At 39.0% G+C, this 26,483-nt stretch overlaps 1 protein-coding gene across 1 annotated transcript in view; it reads left to right on the forward strand.

The window, feature by feature from the left end:
* Window positions 1-7,913: 7,913 nt before the first annotated feature.
* slc6a3 (solute carrier family 6 member 3) overlaps window positions 7,914-26,483 on the forward strand; it is a 41,176-nt gene continuing 22,606 nt past the window's right edge. Inside the window, exons 1-5 of the mRNA XM_061257113.1 lie at window positions 7,914-8,199; window positions 8,876-9,007; window positions 21,606-21,825; window positions 24,815-24,953; window positions 25,511-25,645. Of these exons, the coding sequence (XP_061113097.1) occupies window positions 7,914-8,199; window positions 8,876-9,007; window positions 21,606-21,825; window positions 24,815-24,953; window positions 25,511-25,645 (912 nt within the window). The remainder of the gene's footprint in view (window positions 8,200-8,875; window positions 9,008-21,605; window positions 21,826-24,814; window positions 24,954-25,510; window positions 25,646-26,483) is intronic.

Raw genomic sequence — 26,483 nt, forward strand, 5'->3', positions numbered from 1 at the left:
TAATCAAAACAGATTGAAGTCCCCAGCATTGCATTTATTTAATTATGCCAGGTAGCCTTTAAATGTAATGAGATTTCTCCAAAGGGTAGGTGAGAGGGAATGAGAATGAAAAGGTGGTTGCTCTGGTTGTGAATTAGGAATGTTAAAATCAGATTCAATCTGACATCCCCAAGCTTTGCCCTTAAATTTGAATAATGTAATGATTAGGAGGATCTAACTTGTCTCTCTCACACAAACACAAAGAAGCACATTTAATTGTTACACTTTGTTGTGCATGTATGCAACATGCAGGTACTTTCCTTCATTATTTATGGGATAAAAATGCCATCTCCCTGAGCAAGAGGAGAAATTGGCTATTGGGGCCTTGGAAATTTATTTTTTATTGTGCCAACATTTGCATGTGGAACATGTGGAAGCGATGTTGTTAGTTGAAACCCAGCTTTGTGAGGTAGTGGGGCGGAGACCAAGAGCGAATGTGACGGGACCACAAAGTTACCCATGAAAAGATGATAACCGCTGGTATAACCCCTCACGAATGTGTGGGGCCACTAGAGGAGAGGGGGGAAAAAAAACTGAACTGATTGGTCGAACCGGGTATCTACAGACTAGCCTGGAATTCCCGAAGAAATGGGCGAGTCTCGTTTGAAAGAAGTAACCGAAAAAGGGAACCAAAACTCCCCGGTGTTTCGCCAACAGAAAATCAACCTGAGAGAAAATGTAGGACAGGCTACAAGGCTATCTCAGGGTACTTCCAGAGACGTGGAAGAAACCCCACAGGCGAACCCCGCCTCTCGCTCCTCTAATGTCAAGAGGGCTAAAGAAACTCAAAATAAGGATGGAACCACCCAACCAAAGCAAAGCCAAACTACCAGTCCCTATGCTACAATTAACTCTAAGGCGGTTCCTGAATGCCACAGCTAAGTGACAGTCCTGAAATGGCAGCTCAGATGGTGGGTGGGGCCAGGTGGCGTTAGTTGGTTGGGAGCAACAGGTGGTGAAATAAAGGTTCTATGTTCTATGATCCAATATAAGGAGGGTAATAGGCTAGCACAGAGCTTGGTTTACGAGAGATGTGTTGGTGGCTAAGTGGCTGGCTACTGTTCATTAAAGTAGGTAGCTGCCATTATTTTAAGGAGATTCTACCAGATTATTTCCTCTCCTGGGCAGGGAGCTCATGTCTAGACTCCAGGGATTTCAGAAGACTTCAGATGTCTGATGAAAATAAAAGCAACAATGAATTGATGTGTTTGTGAGTATGTGCGCTTACGTTGCAGAATTGTGCTTCCTTCCAGGGAGACTAGCTACTGCAGACTGAATCCACTGGCTTTAGCAATGGCTAGTATCACCACTAATGATGCTTAACTAAATACAAACACATGAGTTAAAAAGCTTGCTCACTGCTATCATATCATAGTCTGCAATGGGCAGAATTATCTTGGGGATGACGGCAGGCGGGGTTTAGAACAGGGGCGTAGACATTTTTTGTATGTAAACAATGGGCAGTATCAAGGGCTAACATTCTGCATAGTCTGCCTTTAAATATTGAGAATGTGCCTTATTCCCTGATACATTTAGGATGGGGCTCTGTAGGAGAAAGCCCCGCCAACCATCAGATTTTCAGTCATTCTTGGGACTACCAAGTAGCCTGCATCTTGAGAACCTTGTGGACTTATTGGGTAAAAGCAGGTTATTTGTGTACACTGGTGAAAGTCTTTTCAGAGTGTTAAATGTTAGGAGCAAAACCTTACAATCTGTCCTATATTTAATTGGTTGCCAGTCAAGCAAAGCTAGCACTGGGGTACTATACTGATACTTCTTATTTCTGGTCAAGATGCGTGCAGCTGCATCTTCCAAGCTGGAGATATACACAGGATATTGAACTCAGGATCAACCGACTTTTGACCCATTCACACCACACGATGGTCCCGGCAATGTCAAAAGTGCAGATTCTCAGCTGTTATTAAAGGGTATTGGTTTCAGCATGTAGTAAGTACTTTTTATACATAGCCCGCATTTCAATGTTTGAGACATCCATCCATCCATCCATCCATTATCTTAACCCGCTTATCCTGAACAGGGTCGCAGGGCGGCTGGAGCCTATCCCAGCCTACATTGGGCGAAAGGCAGGAATACACCCTGGACAGGTTGCCAGTCCATCGCAGGGCACACACACCATTCACTCACACACTCATACCTACGGGCAATTTAGACTCTCCAATCAGCCTAACCTGCATGTCTTTAGACTGTGGGAGGAAACCAGAGTACCCGGAGGAAACCCACGCAAACACGGGGAGAACATGCAAACTCCACACAGAGAGGGCCCCAGCCAACGGGGATTCAAACCCAGGACCTCCTTGCTGTGAGGCGGCAGTGCTACCCACTGCACCATCCGTGCCACAATGAACATGATGTCAAATAAAATAGTCATGTTTTGTATTTGGTTACATATTATTTGCATATTATTTCCTGAGGTCTGTGACCAATCAACATTTGGAGTCTGGATGTCATATTTTCAGATTGTTGTACAAGTGATACAAAATTCTCTTCACATTTGAATGGATCTCTAAGGGAACTGGGGGGTGGGACTAGATTCAGCTGTAAATTATGCCAAAATAGTACAGAATACATTTGTTGGGTAAATGGCTTTATGTCATCAAGGGTCCAAGGTATCAGATCAAGTCATTATGCTGCTGCCAGATATGCTGTAGATAATACAAGGGACATTTCTCCTGACTAATTTTCCTGTTGAGCTCAATGGAACAATTATTCAGGAGAAACAACCCTTGAAGTATCTACTGTATATCTAGTAGCAGATATACAGTAGATACCTCAGACCCTTGATGACTAAAAGCCATTTAGCCAACAAATCTGTTCCATATTGTATCAGCATAATTTACAGATGAATCTAGTCCCACCACCCAATTCCCCTAGAGATCCATTGAAATACAAAGGGTTATAGTATCGCTTGTAGAACAAAATCAGGAATTCATGGTATGCAATGCGTATGCGGCCAAATAAAAGGCGTGCCAAAATATTTGCATAAAACTTCTGTTTCATTTTGGGATAATCTACATACTGGAGATTGTTCAATACCTGTATAGTCAATGTAACTTTTCTTTGATGGCTAAAATTATCTTCAATAGTTTCAGCTGGGAAGCTAGCATAAAGGAATCGAAAGTTATTTTATATATAGAATAACTATTTGTATTGAATTTTATATGGTATATCAAATCCACCTTTATTTTTTAAATTAAAAAAGCTACATTTCTTTATTAATATTACTAGTTTTTTTCCATTTATTATTTTTTTATACAGGGTCTGCAGACCATTCATTTTCCAGATGCCTAAACCAGTTCTCTTTTCCAATTCTGTGATCGGGATGAAAGTAATAGATTTTGACTTTGCATGGCACTTTAGTAGTCTGTTCATATGACATCATTTTAACTTCTTCATTTGAAATATAATTTACAAAGATAATTCTACTCTCAAACCATTGTTTCATAAATACAGGTTCATTACCTATTACTATACTTGTATTAAACCATATAATCTCTTGAGATAATTGGTCAAGTTTTGGATGGATGATATTGGAATTGTAATCAGCTTTGTATGGATTGACTGAGAAATTTTGACAAATTGAAATGAAATAGTTTCTTAAACCATTTGAAGAGGACAGAATTAAACTGTAAATATGCTAAAAGGCCACCCTTAAACAAGGGATGGGCCCGTTCAAATAACCTACTACTGAATCAGTCAGGATTTGAGCAAAGTTTCCCAATTAGTGATTATTTCAAAGATTTAAAAGAATAACTGTAACCCTCCTCAGTCATATTTATTATACAGGTATGTTCGTCTGATTTCATCTGGTTTTCCATTCCAGATACTTAAATATTTTAGTTAAAAAAATAATTATCTGGAGATGGTAAAGACATAAATAAGTATATAAACTGTGAGGTTACTAGAGAGTTTATTAGTACTGTTTTTCATATAACTCAAGCAATTGACTTGCCATGGTTGCAGTTATTATTGAGAGCTCACTCAAGTTCTTTCGAATGTCCTAACAGATCTACTATATCACCATCTAACTGGTGGTGAATGCACTGTAATGTAAACGTCATATTTTTTAAAGATCCAATTTGTAATATCGTACATTTATCGTTATTTCATTTTAAATCTGATGACAAAGAGAGCTAGGACTTCTAAAATTATCTTTTGGGAGTTTTGACATGGAGAGAGAAGGAAGCTTGTGTAGTCTGCATACATAGATATCTTGGTGTGTAGGCCACAGATATGTAGACCATTAATTTCAGTATTGTCTTGGATCTTAATTGCTAACATTTCAATGGCAATTATGAATAAATATGGTGAGATGGGACACCCCTGCCAAGCATAGCTGCTCCTGATGCCCGCACTATTGAGACTCCACCTTTGCTTATGAGCACAGAGGAGTTGGTTAATTTTTTAATGCCACCTGCTTAGCTATTCTGGACTCCGTAGCCCCTCTTAAAATCAAAACACAGCCCTGGCTAAATGATTCTACCTGAGCCCTTCGGCGGAACTGTGTACATTTCATGAACAGAACAGCTATACTCAATTCTGAAGGTCCCTAAAAAAAATATTAATTCAAATATTATATCAGTGGTGGTTACAGGTCAAATATGACCTTTAATATGAGAGAATATTGGCTGTTCATAGTATGGCATGCAGTATTGAAAATTCAAAATCTGACTCCCCCCCTCCCCCCCCCCCCACTCCCCTTTCTCCCCAGGAACAATTACTTTCTTGCAGTATGTACTTGTACTGCAAATTGGGAACTAAAACATGTTCTTGCAGAATATTGACACTGACACACAGACAAAACCAGCTTTCTAAATTCTGAACCATCGCCAAAACCAAGCCCTACCTTTCATTGCACAACTTGGAAATAGCTATTCATGCATTTATATCATATCATCTTGCCTCGATTACTGTGATTACCTGTACTTTGGTTTTAGCCAGACATTCCTCCGCCACCTGCAGCTAGTGCAAAATGCTGTTGCAAGGCTTATAATTGGTACAAAAAACAAGAACACGTCCCACCAATTCTAGCTTCTCTCCACTGGCTCCCAGTTAGTTGTATAATTGATTTTAAGATCTTCATCCATATTCCATGGCTGGGTCACAAAGCAAAAGGGTGACAGGGCTTTTGCTGTGGCCTCTCTCCATCAGGTCTGCCTCCATCCATATACACCTTCAAATCTCACTTATTTTCCTTTGCTTTTAATTCCACATGAGAACTGTCTTTTTTTGTTTTGATCTTTATGTATTATTATTGCAGTACTGTGTATTTTGTTTTTATTGTTTTTCTTTTTTTTACATATTATTAGAAACTGAACAGCTCTTTGGTTGACGGTAGTCATTTTAAATGTAATTTATAAGTAAATGTGACTTGACCATTATTCATAAACTTCAGTCATTTTCTCTTATCCCAAAAAGCTGATCAACCCTTTAAGAGGTCAGAAGAGTTCAAAAGAAAATAGATGCATTATGGATGCATTTCGATTCCATTTTGTGAATGATGTGGGATCTCATGGCATGAGCCTGCAGTTGTCTTGGATGAATTCAGCATTTTACATTGCAATGAAAACATTTGGAAGGTAATCCATTATTTTCTTCTCCACACTGCGTTTTTTTCCCAGACTGCAATGAGTGTCATTCTAGGAACCGGAGAGGATGGGAGGGGGACGAAGGTTAAAAGTGAGAAGTGAATGGAAAGAGCCTATATTGTGCAAGTGGAGGGAAATCTGTATACAGTAATAATAATAATAATAATAATAATAATAATAATAATAATACATTCTTCAGATCCAGTGGCCTGTACTTACTGATCAGTTTATAGTCTGTCAACTGGGATTGTGATGGGCATTGCAGGTCAATAATCTTTTGGTCAGTTTACCATTTCTTGGAAGATATTTTTATTTTTTACAGATTTTCATTCATTCATTCATTCAATAAAAAATTACACAATTATTTGCTTCAAAGTTTGTTTGATCTGTGCAGAGTGACATGAATTCAGTTCCACTGTTCCGAATAGCCATTGCATGAAGCTATAATGAGCTGCACACTGTGCAGCAATTTTGTCTAAATGCTAAAACAATAAGCTGCTCTTTGATCTCTAATTGCCTGTTCACACCAACATCTTTGCAGCTCCTCTGAAACAAATGTTGGCCTCAATCCATTAATATTATTTATTTGTAGTTTTTGGTGTGATTAAAGATAGCTCATTTCAGGACGGGGACTTTTGAGATTAATATTTTTGTTCATTTGTAAACACTTATTTTGTCTGGTAACTGGTCATGCATGCTATGTTTTATCTTTTGAAACATGGATTATAGTGTATGATGTTTTATTTGCTGTATATATCTCATATGTACAAAGAAGGGGAATGTAAGACATGTGAATGTGAGATTTACTGAAAATTGGAGAGACAGAAAGAGAGAGAGAGAGAGAGAGAGAGAGAGAGGGAGAGAGAGAGAGAGAGAGAGAGAGAGAGAGAGAGAGAGAGGCCTGGCAGCGGGAGAGAAAAAGGAAAGGGGGAGGGTTCACATGCCTCTTATTTCTAGAGTGGTCCCACAGGTTTCCCTCACAGACCTCCAGGGTCCAGTGGTCCCTTCATAACTTACCCCTCGGCATCTCCATGCAGGGCACTCCGCTAATTCATCATCATCCCAAAAGAATCCCCATTTTCCAATCTTCTGCTCCAGGCTTGCGAGTTGTTTAAGACAGAGTTGGAGACAAGAGTTAACAGTAATTTCAGGTTTGCAGAATATTGCTTCATTTACAGTATGATGGGGACTGTGAAAGAGACTCAACACAACTGGAATTAAAACAAATTTTATTGCAAGGAAAACAAAAAACAGAGACTTCACCATTTTGATTAAGGTGAGATGTTCTGAAAGCTTTTGTATGTCATTTGCTGTATTTAAGAATTTGAATCCTGAAAGTTTGTTTTTAAATACATAATGAGCAAAAGACGTATTTTCGGATATTTTTCCAGTTTCGTAAGTTTCAATTTTTAAAAATTGATTTTATTGTCTTTAAAGTGTGTCAGTGTAATCAATTCCAAAAATGTGAAATTTGGAAACATCTTTTTTGTTCATTATGTGTTTAAAAACAAACTTTCAAGAGCTAATACTATATAATATAGGGGGTACAAATACTATATGGTCATAGTAATATAACATCTTTCATATTGATGGTATATATATATCTATATATATATATACTATATATATATATATATATATATATATTATTGTCTCATAATGCAAATTAAATACACAATATCATGTTTTTTATATTCACAAATGTTATTTCTTGATGTTTCTTGAAGTAGAGAATAAATATATATCACAAATGTAATACAACATTCTTAAAAACAATAATAGAATTTTATCTTGTTAAAAAAATTGTTATATTGTGACTTCATATAGAAAAGCAAGTTATGACTACTGTATTAGCAAAAATGTAAAAATAAGCAATTAAAAGTGGAATTTATTTTAAAATGTGATGGAATAAATTATTACATTTCGATGTTTCCATTAAATATTTTTGTTCAAAGTATATGGTTCTAATAAAACAGCAACAATTTGACATCCAGGAACCAAAATGTCCACCTCTGTTTGCTCTGAAATGGCAGCGGATAGCTGTTCATTTGATCTCAGGATAGCCACACCAGCGACTACAGCTGCTGAGCTGCAGTGTTTCTCACTGACGTTCTGGTTGGGTTCTGACGAGGACTCTCTCCCCCATTACAGAGTTATCTGGTGTCTAACTATGTCCATATCACCCCCCCTCAGTTCTAGGTTTTCTGGGGTGAATCAGTAGCGACGGGGCACTGAGTCTAAATCCTCCTCTGCTGGACTGATCTCCTCATGATTAAAGGTAGACTACTGGTCGGACAAATGTCTTCAGTCGTAACCCCAGCTACATCAGCCAACACCATGGGACCCAAGGAGGTGGAGCTGATCCTGGTGAAGGAGCAGAATGGAGTCCAGTTCACCAACTCCACCCTGGTCAGCCCTGTACAGATTCACCCTTCCGAGGAGGAACGTGAGACATGGGGCAAGAAGATTGACTTCCTCCTCTCTGTCATCGGGTTTGCCGTAGACCTGGCCAATGTCTGGAGGTTCCCTTATCTGTGCTACAAGAACGGGGGAGGTGAGAGGCCGTATCTGTATGCATGGAGGGAAGAGGCCGAATCTGCTGAAAGGCTGGGGCTTGAGAGAAATTAGATTGCACAGCTATTGAACCCTTTGTTCTGAGTCAGGAAAGTCATAAAATAAATCATTTGTTTTTTCCCCTACCGTCAACATCAGATTACCCATTATACCAGCACAAGCAAATTTATTTTTGTGTTATGTTCAGTGCTCTGTCGAATATCATTTTCATTTTACAAGAACTAAGCACGGATTCTACCTCTGACACAGACTGATCAAGAAACAGAGCGATCATTTATTTTGCCGTTGTTTTTTTGTTTTTTTTCAGAACCATACAGTTTTAAATGAATAATTTGCATACTTCCAAGTATATTTCAAAGGAAATCAGTGAAAACTAAAAACAAGACCAAAAGGTTCTGTGATACTAAAAGCGCATTGAAGGTCCTTTTAAATGTTGAGATGAGCAGGTTACGTCCCACTGACCTTGATAACCTTGCCAAATTGTGCTCTAAAAAAATGTGCAAAATGTGCTCTAAAACACTGTCTGTTTTAAGACTTGTGATTGCTTTAATTGAGCAATCCTTTTTTAAATTAAGAACAATGCAATTACCAACACTAATATTCTGGTGTGCATCTTCTGTGAAGGACTGATTTTAATGTAATTTTCTCTGTTATAGGTGCCTTCCTTGTTCCCTACCTCTTCTTCATGGTGATAGCAGGGATGCCACTCTTTTACATGGAGCTAGCATTAGGACAGTACAATCGGGAAGGAGCAGCAGGGGTGTGGAAAATCTGTCCAATATTTAAAGGTACGTACCTTGGCTCTCTTGTGACATATTTTCATGCTCTGAAAAATCCAAACAATTTGGTTATTTGGCATTTTATACTACAAAAATGCTTTGCTGCAGTTGTGTTCACAGAGCCTTGAGTATCACAAATAAAAATGGATTGTTTGGCATATAATAACAGAATGCTTTCAGCTTGTCTGGATGAAGACAATTGGACATGTTTCTATACTTTTTCAGCAGACTAAAGTCCACTTGAATTGAATTAGGTGATGCCCAATCATATGCAAATCAGTAATTTAGTGTTCACACTGAATGTATTATGTCAAAAACTATTGGAATTGAAGTAGACCCCAGACATTTGTTAAATTCATGTTTAAAAATATTATGGAACAAAGCTGTAACACAGGTATGTTTTTGTGTTACCTTGTCACTTGTTTTCCACAGTAACTGTGGCAGTAACCTTTGTGTGAATTATTATTGTCCTGTGATTGATATTTATACTTCAGCCTTAACCTTTTGTGGAAATTTTGCCTCAAATGCTATTTATACCAAACCATTACACATATAGTCCTAGATATTGAGTGGCCCTTTGATGACTGATAATTAGTAGGGAAGAGCGGTGCATATTGTCACACTTGTGAAATCTTGCCCCTTCAGTGGGTAAGTTGTGACACTATGTGTGGTACATTGTCACATTAGATTTTTCAACAAATAAGAACATAATTATGTCATTGTGAATTTAGTTTTTTTGCATTTAAAATTCAAAACCAAATATTACCAAAGAGCCAGCAGGTTGTGGAAGGTGCTTTGCCCCCCAAGCACATTTGCTAGTGTCCCCTTAATGTCAGCAGAGAACCACTGTGACTGTCAACAATTCCCATGATGAACAACCGCAGATCATCCCACTTAACCCCTCATTTCCTGTCAATAACCCCCCCCCCCCCCATCAGCATCAACAATCTCTGAAATAAACACTGTGGCATGTGGCAGTTGTAGTCTTATGTACAGTCCTCTCCAAAAGTATTGGAACAGCAAGGTCAATTCCTTTGTTTTTGCTATACACTGAAGACAATTGGGTTTTAGGTCAAAAGATGGTCATGAAATGACCAATCCGAATTTCAGCTTTTATTTCCTGGTATTTTTATCGAGATTTGTTAAACAACTTAGTACATATCACCTTTTGTATCAGACCACCCTATTTTTTGCTGAGCAAAAATATTGGAACATGTGACTGACATGTGTTTCTTGTTGCAGATGTGTCCTGTTAGATGGTTAAACAATAAATAATTCTAGGTCTCCTCTTAGATTTAACCTTGGGTTTTGCCTGTGAAGACTGCATTTGTGTTAGAAAACATAAATCAACTGCAACACCAGAGAATTGTCTTTGGGAGGAAAGCAAGCCATTTTGAAACTTAGAAAATAAGGGGACTCATTGGGATAGCTTATACAACAACTTGGAATGTCCTGAAAAAGAAAGAAACCTCTGGCATACTGAGCAACAGACATCCAACAGGTTGACCAAGGAAAACAACAGCAGTTGATGACAGTAACATTGTGAGAGCTGGGAAGAAAAACCCCAAAACGTTAGTCAGTGACATCACAAACAATCTCCACAGGGCAGGTTTCTCAACAGGTGGTATCTCTATCAATGGTTAAAAATCGGAAGGCGAGATTACAATTTGCAATAAAGTATAGAGGTGAGTCACAAAAGTTCTGGAACAAAGTTTATGGACTGAGGAGTCCAAGATTCATCTCTACCAAAGTCATGCTCATGATCCAAAACATACAAGTTAATCTGTGAAGCACAGGAGGAAGTATCATGGCTTCAGCTTGCATGGCTGCTTCTGTAGTAGGCTCACTAATCTTTATTGATGATAACAACTATCCTGGTAGCAGCAGGATTAATGCAGAAGTCTACAAAAACATTCTGTCTGCCAACTTAGGGAGAAATGCATCCAAACTTATTGGGAGGAACTTCATCATGCAGCAGGCCAATGACCCAAAACACACAGCTAACAACAAATGACTTTATTAACGAGAAAAGGTGGAACTGGCCAAGACAATCACCAGACCTTAACCAAATTGAGCATGCATTTTACCTCCTGAAGAGGAGATTGAAGGGAAAACCCCCCGAAGCAAACAACAACTGATAAGGCTGCAGTAAATGTCAGAAAGATCATCACAAATGAAGAATGCAACAGTTTGGTGATGTCAATGGGTCGCAGGCTTGATGCAGTCACTGCAAGCGAGGAATATGCTACCAAATATTAAGTGTTATTTACTCTCATTTACTTAAATACTCTCTTTTGCTCACCTAAAAATGGGGTGGTCTGATACCAAATGTACTATGTTGTAAGTAGTTTAACAAATCTAAGTGTAAATACCAATAAATAAATGCTGAATTTCTGAACTCATGTTCATCTTTTTATCTCAACCCCAAAGTGTATTGCAAAAACAAAGGAATTGGCCTTGCTGTTCCAATAGTTTTTGAGGGGATTGTAGCTTGGAAAAATGCAGAATGCTCATTTTGAATGATATTGTCATCAAATTTGATGACAGCCACAGCGACTATAAGCTGTATCCATTCAAATACAGAAAATGAAATACAGAAAGCTTCCTCTTTCACTGTGCTTGGGTTGATGTAACTTTGCTTTAGGAACATGTAGAGTAATTCTGACGCTTAGAAAACCAACGCCAATGAGCTACCTTTTCTCCCAACGGGGTACAATGTTTTACAACAGGCTTTGAGGTATGTTTGCTCCTGTTTGGTGGATGTGTCAGGGGTGTATCCCGAATCAATGATGATGTAATCCTATGCATTAAAGGCCGGAGAACACATTCTCAGACGCCATAGGAGGAAATCATGCTTTTTTCTGGGCTGAACATGACCCAGGATTATGCCTGTAGTCAAAAGGGTTCAAGAATAGTAACCATTTTATTTTGGATATGTAATTTTCAAACCTGTGTCAAAAAAGGGGCATTCATTTTGTGGATAAATGGTTTTCTCTGAGCTCATTGTGCTCATTTTCTTTAGTTGTAGTTTTTAAAAACCAGCTATTCAACGCAGTTCAAACAGAAATAAACATTGCAATAACTACAATGACCATGATGCATTGCCCCTATGGGCATGCAAGTAAGTTTTAGGTAACTGCTGTGGTGTGTCAGTTAAGTTCACACCTGCTGCTGCTCATTGCCATTTTGGTTTAGCGTATTGCAATTCTACAATTGTCATGCAATGCACAAATTATCAAAAGCTCTCTGTCCTAGGCAGCCAGGATGGGGTGTGTCCTTATATGTTCTTATGGTAATGTGAGAAGCCACATTGCATCCGCTGAAATTGACTCAAATTTAGGAATATTGCTGCAGTTATTTCTAAGAATCAGTCCCAAGAAGGGATGGGACATTTTTTTTTATTGACTTTATATTTCTTTTTTCAACCAGATGTTGCAGTTCACTCATTAGCTTTTTGAGAACAGGGCTTCACTTTGAAATGCTTGTTGTTGGTGCTTGGTCCAGGAGGTCAGTGTTACAACATTATTTCACATGGGTGAAAATACTCATTCTGCATGAATGATATTTTGATTTAACTATATGGTAAATCCAAGCTTATGTGGCTTTCTTCTTGTCTGGGAGTCTTTAGGGCCAATTCCACCAAGTATGCTGGTGGAGGTGCTTTTATCACAATGAGTTTGAAGTGCTTTCCACACTGCTTTTGTACACCACCCTGCTTAAAAAAGCAGCTCAAGCTAGGTTTTGAAACAGCTGGTAGCTGGTTGACCAGTTCAGACTAGCTTCATGCTCAACATGATTTGACCAGCTCAAGCTAGGTTTTGAAATAGCTTGCAAGCTGGTTATAGCTGGATTTTACAGCGGGGCGCCGAGGCAGATAACTTCATATTCAGTTTCTTTTTCATTGTTGCATGGATATGCAAATGCTTACAATATTGGGTGGAAGCAAGAAATATATATATATTTTTTACAAAATTCCACACCCATGTGTATTTCCACTACTGTCATGATCAAAACAGTATCCTTAGCCCCAGTATTCTGGCTTGTTCTTTTTGGCAAAAACTGGTTGTCTGCAAGGCCGGCCTTAGGGGAGGCAAGTGAAGTGATAGCCTTGGGCCCATTGAGTTGCAAAATGCAATGTGGGATAGCCTATAATATTATATAAAGAATTAAAATCAGGGCACGTTTTAATATGTAAGGGCACCGTCTTAAAAAAAAAACGTTTTAACATACCACTTAATAATCCTCTGATTTAAAGGTACAATAGGTGAGATTTTTGTGTTAAAACACTGTGACAAGACCATTGTAAATCCCTTCCTATCATTGAAAAATGCTCACTGACTCACCCTCTGCCTGTATTTATAGTCCTTAAATTCGGGTTTAAAAATATGTACAGTGGGCTCAAAAATTATTGGCACCCCTGACAGAAAATTGACAAACAATACTCAAAAAAATTCTAAACAATATATTTATAGACAAACTCGAAATACCAACATGTGATAAATACTGTGCTATATTAATGTTTCAATGGAACCAACAAAAATAATTTACTGATTTAATTAAAAATCAATTTCCTCCAAATCAATGTTTCACAATTATAAAGATTATTGTAAATAACACCTACCAAAATTAAACCAGGTATTAAATTCCACTTATTTAAGTTTATCTATGTGTTAAGGAACTGTATTGAGTGATTACATCACTTCCTGTTTCAAGGTAACACACATGCAATATCCCTTTGTCATCCAACACCATGAAGAAAACAAAAGAATTGGCAGTTCAAAAGAGGCAGATGGTCGTAGACCTTCATAAGCGTGGTAATGGCTACAAGAGAATTCACAAACGATTGAATATACCACTGAGCACTGTCAGAGCAATTATAAAAAAGTTCAAAAGATATGGAACTGTTGAAAATCTCATGGGTAGAGGACGCAACTGCATCTTGCCCCCCAGGATACTGAGGAGAATGGTGAGAGAAGCAACAAAATCCCCAAGGATCACAGTGAAAGAATTGCAGGCCTTGGTGGCATCTTGGGGTCACCAGGTTTCAAAAAGCACCATCAGACACCACCTCCATAACCACAGCCTCATTGGAAGGGTTGCTAGAAGAAAGCCTTTTCTGACCACAAGACACAGAAGAAAGCGCTTGGAGTTTGCCAAACATCATTTACATTATGACTGGAACAAGGTTCTCTGGTCAGATGAGACCAAAATTGAACGTTTTGGTCAGATACGGCATCAGTATGTTTGGTGTAGGAACAGAGATGCATACAAGGAGAAGCACCTCATACCCACAGTGAAATATGGTGGTGGGTCAGTCATGTTTTGGGGCTGTTTTAATTCCAGAGGTCCAGGGGCACTGGTTAGAATTGATGGCATAATGAATTCCAGCAAGTATCAGACAATTTTGGCTGAAAATCTGGTTCCCTCTGCCAGAAGTCTGGGACTTGGTCGTAGGTGGACTTTCCAACAAGACAATGACCCAAAACACACCTCAAGATCCACACAGAAATGGTTCTGTGACAACAAAATCAACGTTCTGCAATGGCCATCTCAGTCACCAGAACTCAATCCAATCGAAAACCTGTGGGCTGAGTTGAAGAGGTCAGTTGATAAGCACAAACCCAAGAACGTGAAGGATCTTGAAAAGATATGCAAAGAGGAATGGTCCAAAATCCCTCCAAATGTGTTCCTTAATCTTGTCAAAAATTACAGGAAGAGACTCCATGCTGTTATCCTTGCCAGAGGTGGTTGCACTAAGTACTAGGTGAAGGGTGCCAATAATTCTGAAACCTTGATTTTGTTGAAATTTATTTTTTATTAAATGATTGTTATGATTTTGGTTGTTTCCATTGAAACATTAATAAAGTACAATATTTGGCACATGTTGGTGTATTACCTTTCTCTATAATTATATTATTCTTTTTTTTAAGCCTTGTTCATGCCTTGCTGGTGAGGGGTACCAATAATTCTTGAGCCCACTGTAGTTGACGGACCGACACTCTATACCAAAACATTGTATCGCCGTACAATGATTCAAAATTGGTTCTAATTGCCACAGCCAATGCTTTGGGAGGGGGGGGGGGGGGGTTCAACTTCAGCGTATTCACAGAGGGATAAACTATGTTGTTGTTTGAGGGTGTTTGTTCCTGTAATTCCTCTCTTGACCGTTAAAAGTCCGAAATTACGAATTGCACCTTCAATTGGTTAAAAAAATATGGATCTCTCCCTCTCCACCTCAGCTAATGTGTGGTGAGCATTCTACCGCAAAATGGCTGCCGTTGCATCACCTAGGTGGGTGCTGTACATTGGTGGTGGTTGAGATGAGTTTCTCCCTCATCACTGTAAAGGGCTTTAGGTATGAGAAAACGCTATCTATCAATCTAACAATGGATCGAGTTAGTTACTGATCCAATCTAACAATGGATCGAGTTAGTTACTGATTTTGGACGATATTACAGGACTATAATTATATAACCATCTTTCTCAGTGCATAGTCATCCTTTCATTATGAAACTTTGTAAACCTTTACTCCATATCCGGGGTAGTGTTTTGAGCCAATTGTTGTTATAAGCTTTAGGGGCGGGTACCGCATCACAAGAATATTGTTAGATGCTGAAATTTCATAATTTTTCATGACTAAAAAAATTTCTGAAAACAATCTTAAAAGGTCTAATTTAGAATCTGAAAGAATTTTAATGATATCTTAGTTGGTTAAGATTATAAACTGCTACAAATGTTAAAATTTGTAATTTATTCAATCTTGAATAAAGTAAGCAAATGAAGTATTTAGGAATTTATATATGTTGTCCGAATTTATTTTTTCAAGTCCACACCTCATGATAATTGGAGTATGTACCTCTGAAATGACCTGGAAGACCAAAGATCAGTTTTTGGTGGAACAAAACCTTGCGACACTCCTGCTATACCCACATGGATTCCCCAGGTTGTCAAGACAAATGACAACTGAGTTCATGATACATATCTGGTAAAATACATGTAAATGAACAGTGTGCATGCCTTCCCACTGTGTGTCTTTTTTTGCATAGCATGTTCAAATGTGCCCTATGCCAGTGCTGATTGTGACTGGCAGCTTCACTTGGCTAATACATAAGTGGTTATAGTATCACCCAGGGAAGGTAGCCCAGGTAACCCCTCTCCTAGTTGCTTAGCGCCTTCATGTGATGTTACTTGGGTCATACTGTCCTCCTGTGCAGTAGCTTTGTAGCAGTAGCTGGCAGCTTGATGAGTTAAGAAGTAAGTAGTGAGCTACCTTCACTTGCTAATCGCCACAGTAAGATACTAATAGACATTTCAGTAACATTTTCACAGCTAAGGACAGCAAGATGACGCTACAGTGAGTACATCAGTGGTGGCAGCTAGTTAGGATGGGCCCCGGTGCAAAAAACATTTAGTGGGCCCTTCCTGATCTTAACACGCATGCACGCACACACACAAACACACACACATACACAGCACCATTAGGCAGATATTTTACAGACAATACTTTGGATTTTATTTGGCTTATGAGTTACTTTGGTTATTTGGACAGGCTACTGTTTGTGATACTTTAAAACATTTGTATAAATCAAGTCAGAACCATGGACCAATGTTGATGGTCATAAAATCAAATCAACAACTCAACAAATCAACAAACCATACTTATGATGATTACATAACTAAAACTTAGCTATATAGGCTACTCATGTGTCAGTATCAGAGGAAAAGCACAATACACTGAATGTATTGTTCACTGTGTTTTTATGCCTAATTCATTGAATATATTTTTTATAATAAAAGATGAATTAATGTACGGAAATCAGTTCAATTCTTAGCTTTTGTTTTATGTGTTTTATTTTGTTTTCCAATTGTCATTATTTAAAAAATGTATTTCTATTTATTGCAGGTACTTATTAGTCTTATTCTTATTATGGATGTAACTCCACCTGCAGTTGATAAAACTAAACTGACCAAACTTGCCAATCAAACATCCACACACCTATTTGGTCGCTTCCTATTTGTTAAGTGATACAATTTATTGTTTCTATATCATAAGGTTTTTAAAAACAGCCCTCTGACCTAACATTGTTGGAACCCTAAGTTTACAGCAGAAAACCAGTCCAGCAATTGTACAAACAAATGTAATTCACAGTAACTGCCAGGAGAATTAGCAGCTTCCTTGGCTCATTTGAATGCTCATTTCAGTGCATTTACGGAATTAAATGTTAAATTACTTGACCAATGTTAATCATTGCAAGATTGAGCAATGTAGGAATGAAGTTATTTAGCTAACATGAACGTTGCTGCATTTTTCTGAGTTTGCTGCATCAACCCAATTAGCAAAACCATAATCATCATCGGGGGAATATAGGTTGAGAGACGTTTTGATGGACTAGGTTAACCCCAATACAGCTCAGGATTTACCTGGATATAGCATGGCTATGTCCTAGTTGCTATAAAACTTTCATTTTTAGCTAAATGTGTTACATTACATTATTGGCATTTAGCAGACACTCTTATCCAGAGCGACATACAGTTGATTAGACTAAGCAGGAGACAATCCCCCCCTGGAGCAATGCAGGGTTAAGGGCCTTGCTCAAGGGCCCAACGGCTGTGCGGATCTTAATGTGGCTACACCAGGATTAGAACTGCCGACCTTGCGTGTCCCTGTCATTTACCATAACCACTACGCTATAGGCTGCCCTGTATTTACCTTATTTCAAAATGTAGCCAGATTTTCACCTGAAAAAGTACAGTAGGCACACCTCTATTGAAGCAAACATAGTCTGCGTGTTATTTTCCAGTGAGTAGTTAAAATATAAAGACCAGTAAAAAATGTACTGATAGAAGACACGGAGAGGTACGGGCCCTCCTAAACCACGGGCCGCAGCTGCGCCACCTATATCACCACCACTGGAGTACATGATCATGAAAACTCGATGATTGAAGATTGAAGAAAAATGTGACTTGGTCGGATGAATGTCCATTTCTCCTGAAACATGCAGATGGTTGGGGATCTGCCATATACAATATGAATTCACTGATCCATCCTGTCTTGTGTCAAAATACAGGCTGCTGGTAGTGATGTAATGTTTGGGAGAGTGTAAATAGTGTAATGCTGTGGGAAATGTCTTAATATCATTGATCATGTTTTGAATGCCACAGCATACCTAAGCATTATCCTTTTTGTGTTCACAATCTACCTTATTTCAAAAGGATGCTTCCAGAAGGATAAAGTGCCGTAGTGCAAAGAAAGCATCATCTGAAGCTAGTTTCACAAACATGACAGTGACATGAATTTTCTCATGTTACTTTTGGGAATGAGGTGGAACATACATAAGTGAGGTTTGCAGCATAAATGTGAAGTCCTGCATGAGGCTGTTGAATTGGCATGGATCAAAATCCCTAAGAATTGTTACTAGCATGCCGCAAGCTTCAGGCAGTAATAGATAGGTGCATCGAATAAAGTGGCTTCAGACAGTACTAGATGGGTGCATCGAACATTAGTATATATTATATTTCTGCATTCATCTGCAGATTGATAGGATGAACAAACCTGCATTAGGCTTGTTATTTCTTAATATAACTGCAGCAATATTTTTAATGCAAATCCAAATACATTTTATGTAATCAAATGTCAACCACAAAGGCTTGTACTCAGCCTAGTCTAATTGCTGTTTGTCCTATGTAAGCATTACATTCCATTGCACATTTACTTTGTCATGTCACCGGATTCATTGTTTTACTACAAAAGTTATGTACATTTTTGGAAAACCATAATTCTGATTTAAAGGCAAACCACTATGGTACATATAATGGGTGAATATGGGCTTAATCACAAAATTAACTTTTGTTTTCTTTTTTATCTAGTCATGAAACATCTACATGTTCTGCTTTAGGGAACTGTTTTAGACGGGTGCGTGGGGGCGGGTGGACCCAAAATGCACGACTCAGAAACAATAGTAATATAAAGTCCCATCAGGGCTTTATTCGGGACGAATCCCAGGAGCGTAGTCAAAACAAGCAAAGTCCATACACGTAGATCCAGCCAATAAAACAATAAATAATCCAAAAACACGGTTCCGAGGGAAGAGGCAAACTCGTAGTCGGTAGACGTGCAGGGAGGTCCGGTAGCAGGAGAGCTGTCAGCGGGGCAGAAGTACAGGCGGGCGGCAGGCAGGGTCATAGTTGTGCGGAAGTCGTAACCGTAAACAAAGCAGCGAGGCAAAGGTGCAATAGCAGTAGGCGAGGACGTAGTCAAAAACAGGCGATGGCCAAGAAAACAGAAATCAATAACGATGGTCGAAAAACAGGCTTGGCTCTTAACGTGGAATCAATGGTAAATAATGCTCAAGAGTTGCTTTGACGGACAAGAGGCAGACAATTTTGCAAAGAACAGAAGTGCGACTGGGCTATAAATGCGGGTGTAGACAGGTGTAGACAATTAGAGAGCAGCAAGGGAATGGAAAACAGGTGCGATGGATGACAAGTTTAACAAGGTAATTAGTAATCGTTAGTAATAAACCTATCCTGCCCTAGCATTAGTAAATTAGTAAATGACATGCACGAGAAACGTAAGGTAACATGAACACATGATTAGTATGTTAGTATTACCCAATCCTGATCTAGCATTAGTAGATTTTAGTAAATGGACAATCGAAACAATTAGGGTGTGAGTGACCGAAAGGGAGAGAGAGAAAGCCAGAACGCAAGGTTTGCGGAAAGACATGTAAAAGTGTATGTTTAAACAACGACCAGTTTGCGTAACAATAAACATAAATCAAAACATAACACTAAACGAACTAAGACGATAGCCACTGAGCATAACAAGATGAAATAATCGCAACGAAAACATAACTAGACATGACAAGACAATTAATCATAACAAGAAATAAACTAAACAACATGACGAACCTAGACTAATATAATACATAAGACAATACGTGACTAAGACAAAATGATTAAACATAAAACAAGGCAAGACAGACCTGAAACGTGACACTGTTTATGTGCCATAGAATCAATAGTCAACAGTCTGCCAAGTTCTAACGACACAGACCAAAAGAAAATGTGTATCACTTTCATTTGAACTTAATAAACGTAATATTTAACCTAAGAACAAAGCATCATTTGCTTGCATCCTTTTATGGCAAGATCTCTGTCATCCTGTCTTTTCAATCTGCCTTTCTGCTGTCTTCACAGCACTGTCAGACATTGAGAAAGCTCACTGAGACAGTGACAATTTTGACGGTTTAATCACAAGCTTGGCTTCAGAGTGCCTGTCACTCTTCAAGAGGATTACAGTAATTATGTAGATAAACATGTTTGTTTCCTTTAGATCAATGGCCTGAATGGACCAGGGACCACACGTGTGGTGCTAATAGACCTAGACAAATATAAGTTCAGGTTTAAAATACTTTCTTGGGGGAGTCAGATGCATCTGCACTTATGACTAACAAGAAAGGGCTGGAGCTAAGGCCAATTTGATTTCAATAATCGTGAAATTTTGATGTTGACGGGATTAGGATGTTTTTTAAGAAGCTTAGTCTAATGCAACAGGACCCCAAAATTCATGCCAATTATAGAAGAACAAGATGCATTTTAAGTTTGTAAGAAATGGAAATGTGCTGAAATCAAATATGGTGGATATGGTTGGTCATTAAAGCACTAATTTCTCTACAGGCATAGACAGATAGGGGTATATAAAGCTGATCAGAATAGTGCAGACACAGTGAGAAATACATGTGTTGAAGCACTCAAAAGTTAGATTTATGACTGTTGCGCCACCTGTTGGCCAATTCTCAATTCCCATGGGTGACATATTGTACATATGGAACAAATTTCAAGTTGATCGGACTATAGGAAGTCTATCTAGTGACTTTATCATTATATATTCAATTGGCGCCTAACAGAAAGACACAGCATAAAAAAGCTTCAATTTGATTGGTAAAGTAATTGGTAAAGAAGTATTTCATTTATATTCCTCTTATAGCACCACCTACTGGTGAAACTACATGAAAATTGGCATGCTGCCCCAGAGTAACTGCCTACACAAGTAAAGTTGCATGAGTACGCCAAGTTTGGTGAGGATCAGATATAGGGTTCAAGAGTTACAGCTGTTTTAGAAAAAATGGCCATGCTCACAACAATTAATTGACCTGTCAATTAATGGTTCAGAACATCAAAAAAGTTTTATCGGGATTAGACCCAGCATACTGTACATCAAATCTGGTGAAGATTTGAACATTTAAGACAAAGCAAAGTTTTAAAAAAAAATGTAAAATGACAGATGAAAATTTAATTGGAACTTGTATCTCTACAATTTACAGTTTGTGCTGCCCATTCTCATTTAGCAAAGAGAATAAAAATAAAGAAAAAGGTTAGAGGGGTCACGGGAGCCATGATTTGGGTATTTGGGTATAAAGTGATGAAAGCATGTACATTTAACAAAACAAGCAAGCATATTGTGAAACTGAGATACTGTGCTGAGATTTTATGTGCAACTGCAGTGAAACAAAGTTTCTGTGTATCCACCTTTCCTCGCCTAGCCACTAGTGAACCCCTTTGCAAAATATCTTAATTTAAAGTGATCTGTGTTTCTTTCTGATAGGTGTGGGGTTTACAGTGATCCTCATATCCCTCTACGTTGGGTTCTACTACAACGTTATCATTGCATGGGCTCTCTTCTACCTGTTCTCTTCATTCACTGGAGAGCTACCCTGGGTCCACTGCAACAACAGCTGGAACAGTGCCAACTGCTCCGAGCTGTGGGCTGTCAACACTACTTTCAACCACACCCACAAGTTCACCCCTGCAGCTGAATACTTTGAGTGAGTTTTTTCATTACATGACATTATATGCACTTAGCAGATATTGGAATTCAGAGCTACGTACAGAAGTGGAGAACATCAGTGTAACTCTTCAAAATGCAGGAAGTCAGAGAGGCCCATTAAAAATAATTAAGTGTAACGTGAACCTAAGAAACAACAATTTGTATTATAATGAAAGAATGACCCCTGGTCAAATAACCTTTACACAACAACAACTGTAACATTATTCAAAATTAAATCCTAAAAAAGAAAGAGAAAATTAAAAGCGGTCAAAGGGGTTCAGGGGAGCCATTATGTAATCTGAACAGTCTTCAGTATGTGGTGGAATATGGGCAGGGTTTTTGCTGACCTGACTGCTGTGGTAAGCTCATTCCACCACTGAGTGACAAGACACGTGCCCTGGAAGTGCAGGTTCATGCAAGGGGGTGGTGGAAAATGGCCAGAGGTAGCAGAATGGATGGCTCTAGCAAGTGTGTATGGTCTGCAAGCCAATATTGGTAGGAGATGGAAGGAGAAGGGGTTGATATGGCTTAGGAGCCTGTAGATCAGACAAGCAGCAGCATTCTGGATGAGCTACAGAGGACTTAATAGCAGAGGTATCCCTCCAAGATTCCTGGCAGATGAAGAATGTGAACCTAGGGTAAGGAATAGTTGCATGCAGGAAGCTGAGAAGTGGGGTATCTGACTTTCAACCAAATTTTGATGAAGCATTCTGCTTTAAATATCTTGTAGGCAACCATAGATGTATGCCAAGACCAATGTATAAGACGTTTGGAAGAAAGACATCACATCATGTGTCATCAGCATAGGAATGAGAAGCAGGCCATGGAAGGAGATGACAGAACAAATAGACTTGCTTTAGAGAAAAGATGTGAGGTCCAAGGACTGAGCTCTGAGGTACACCTGCTACGAGTTCCTGAGGTCTCAGAACTGGAAGAAGCAGGGAAGACAGCAGGAATTATTGGTTTGCCATGTCAAATGCTGGAGAGGTGTCAAGGAGGACAATAACAGAGGAGAGAGAAGCTACCTTTGCAACATTGAGTTCCTCAGTGACTCCAAGTAGGACTGTCTCTGTTGAATGGCAGCCCTGAAACCAGACTAATGGCGGTTGAGAAGGTTCTTCTGTTATAGAAAATGAGAGGGATTTAAAAACAACACATTCAAGAGTTTTGTAGCGAATGGGAAGAAGAAAGAGACAGGATGGTTGTTCTGGATGAAAACTTTTTGTTCATACCTTATAACAGCTTTAGGCCATTCTTTTGCCTCAGAACATTATTTCAGAAATACGTAGAACATAAACAAAGGGTTTACATCTGGTTGATGCTGCTATGTGATGTATACCATGAACAAAAATGCACAGGAAGCATGTTGAGATGGGAAAAGTGGTTCTGTAGGAAAAAGTTCCTGTGTGTGCACTTAGGAAACTATTCCAGTAAGGAAAAAAATGCTGGGAAAAAAAAATCTGTCATGTTCTATCGGTCTTTCCATAAATATTTTGTTTGACTAAACTGTTATTATGTAAAAAACAGAACAGGACAGTCTTCCTAAAATAAATAATGGAGCTATGAATGGGGTTACATTGGAACAAGTACATATATAATAAGTATGTCTCCTCACAGTCTAAATTGTATATATATTTTTGTCCTTAATGACGGTTTTTATTTCCCTTTTAATGTAACAGTATATTCTTATGTTGATGCATTGTGAAGGGTGCAACTGCAGACTATAAATGTATGAATGCTAAGCATAAAAAAACATATTTTGAACAGGATAACTCGCCTCCCTTTAGCTCAAGCTCCTCGCTGACTAATGACATGAAGGTATGCTTATGAGACAGTCAAAGCCACTGAAGCATATCAGGTTTGATCATCAAACTGACACCAAAACTAGTATCAAGAATTAGCATAGCAGACGCTTTTAATCCAAAGTGACTTACAAGTGCATAGGTTCTTCCACAGGTTAAAAGCGTCAAATCCATAACTAGTAAAATACGCATGAAGGGCTGTTCTAAACAAAAAGACAATCAAAGTGCAATCAGGATAGTCTGAAAAGGTGTGTTTAGTCTGCATCGAAATATGGGGAGGGATTCCACCATTGAGGAACCAGAACGGAAAATAGGCGTGAATGTGCAGCTCAACCGCCAGGTGCTCGTAGTGAGGGAACCTAAAGGCGACCGGAGCTGGCAGACCGGAATGGTCTTGATGGGGTGCAGGGCAGTCCCCTTAGCAGCCGGAAATGCCAATACTAGTGCCTTGAAGCGGATGAGTTTGGCAATAGGAAGCCAGTGGAGGCCAATGAGGAGTGGGATGACATGAGCCGACCTGGGCTGAATGGTGGTCAGCATTCTGGACCAGCTGGAGGGGCTTGATGGCACAAGCTGGGAGACCGGCCAGGAGGGAGTTGCAGTAATCCAGACGGGAAATGACGAGTGCCTGGACTGAGAAAGCTGGGTGGCTTTCTCCGTCAGAAGATGACAGATACCGCAAATATTATAGAGGAAGAACCTGCAGGTTCTGTCAGTGGAGGATACATGTGGAGTGAGGGTGAGGTGGTTATCAAGTCACCTCAAGATTCATAGCCGTATGGGACCAGGATAATATAGTCCTGAACAATCAGTGACAGGTCGATTGTCGGAGAGGACTTAGCAGGGATGTAGAGAACCTCAGCCTCTTGCCAAGGTTAAGCTTCAGGTGGTGGTCATCCACGCAGAGATATCAGCCAAGCAGGCTGATACAGTAAATTAATGTTAATTCAAATAGTTCCAAATAGTGTGGATTAATTGAAATGCGATTTTGTATCTGCTGACTAAAGACGCTGATTTTTGATAACTAGTTTATGGCCTACCTAACTAGTTTCTCTTACCATTACCCCACACTGTATCTCACTTGCTTTTCTATTTGAAGATCCTTCTCCTCCTTATCGTCATTATCATCATCTTCATTATCATCATCATCATCATCATGAAATGTAATCTCACTGGGCTTCACAGACGAGGAGTGCTCCACCTTCAGGACAGTAAGGGTATTGATGATCTGGGACTGCCACGCTGGCAGCTAACTTCCTGTCTGGCGGTGGTCATTGTGGTGCTCTACTTCAGCCTCTGGAAGGGGGTCAAGACCTCAGGAAAGGTATTTATTTTGTCCTCCAACTTCTACCCTCTGAGTAAATTTGCCTCAATTTTCATATTAATTTCTATGAAGAAATTTCATTTTGTATGATATAATATGAAACTGATCAATTCATTAAAAGCTATAAAAATGTAATTACATATACATCCTGAGGATACTTTGTAATATATATTACGGAATAACATTCTAAATATTACAATATACAAAACATGCAATTTAAGACAATGATTGTAGAACTTAGGGCAATATAAATGGTACATAATACCCACTTCAGGTCCTGAATTTTGCATCATGCTGTGTTTGGCTGTGTAGATTAGGTTTGTATTCAGACCTCTGTGTGTGTGTGTGTGTGTGTGTGCGTGTGTGTTCATTTATCTGTATACACATGTATGTGCGATGTATGTGCTGGATATATATATGCATGTGCACATACATGCATGTTCATGTGCATGTGTGTATATGTGGTGTGCATGTGTGTGCCTGTGCATGTATGCACATGCCTGTATGCATATCTGTGTGTGCTTGTGTATATGCATGTGTTTGTGTGTCTTGTACAGGTTGTGTGGATCACTGCGACCATGCCCTACGTGGTCCTGACCGTGCTGCTCATCCGTGGTGTCACCCTTCCGGGGGCCATGGATGGCATTAAAGCTTACCTCAGTGTGGATTTCCTGAGACTCTGCGAGCCCAAGGTGAGCCAAGTCACTTTTACCCCCGAGGTGCTTACACAAATAGCAAACGGCAAGCAAATGCCTGATGAGTAGCATTTTAGTCATATTAAGGCCTAATCATTACCTGCTTTCCAGAGCCATGAGAGGATTGAACTGGATCAAACATAAACTAAAACGAATTGATGCATCTGTTTGTGGGACAAAACAGTATATAAGTGCCTTATTGTGTGTGTGTGTATACAGTGACGCATAAAAAATACTTATACAGTGCAGTCTAAAAGTATTTGGGCAGTGGTAAAATGTATGTTGTTGGTTCTGTACTCCAGCATTGTATTTGAAATTAAGCCATGAGGTTAAAGTGCAGGCTGTCACCTTTAATTTGATGGTATTTACATCCATGTCGGGGTATTCATGTTGGAATTACATCCCTTTTTATGCATCGTTCCTCATTTTAGGGGACCAAAAATAATATGACAATTGGATTCTCAGCTATTTCTGATTACTCAGGTGTATTCAATCACTTCCTTAGTGCAGGTAAATGAAAGCTTTCAATATCTAGTCTTGATTCTAGGCTTTTGTCTTTGGAGTCTATTGCCATTTGTCAACCTGGACCAGGGTTGTGCCAACGAAAGTCAACGTGGCATTATGAGGCTGAGAAATAAAAAAATTTTATTAAAAAAACTGGCAGAGACACAGGCTGACTAATCAGAAATAGTGAGATGTCCAATTACTTTTGGTCCCCCAAAATGGGGAAACTATGCATAAAAATAGATGTAATTACTACACAGATCACATGATATGGATGTACATACATACCCTCAAATTGAAGGTGACAGTCTGCACTTTAAGATCATATAAA

Source organism: Conger conger, chromosome 1, assembly GCF_963514075.1.
Source record: "Conger conger chromosome 1, fConCon1.1, whole genome shotgun sequence".
Lineage (NCBI taxonomy): Eukaryota > Metazoa > Chordata > Actinopteri > Anguilliformes > Congridae > Conger > Conger conger.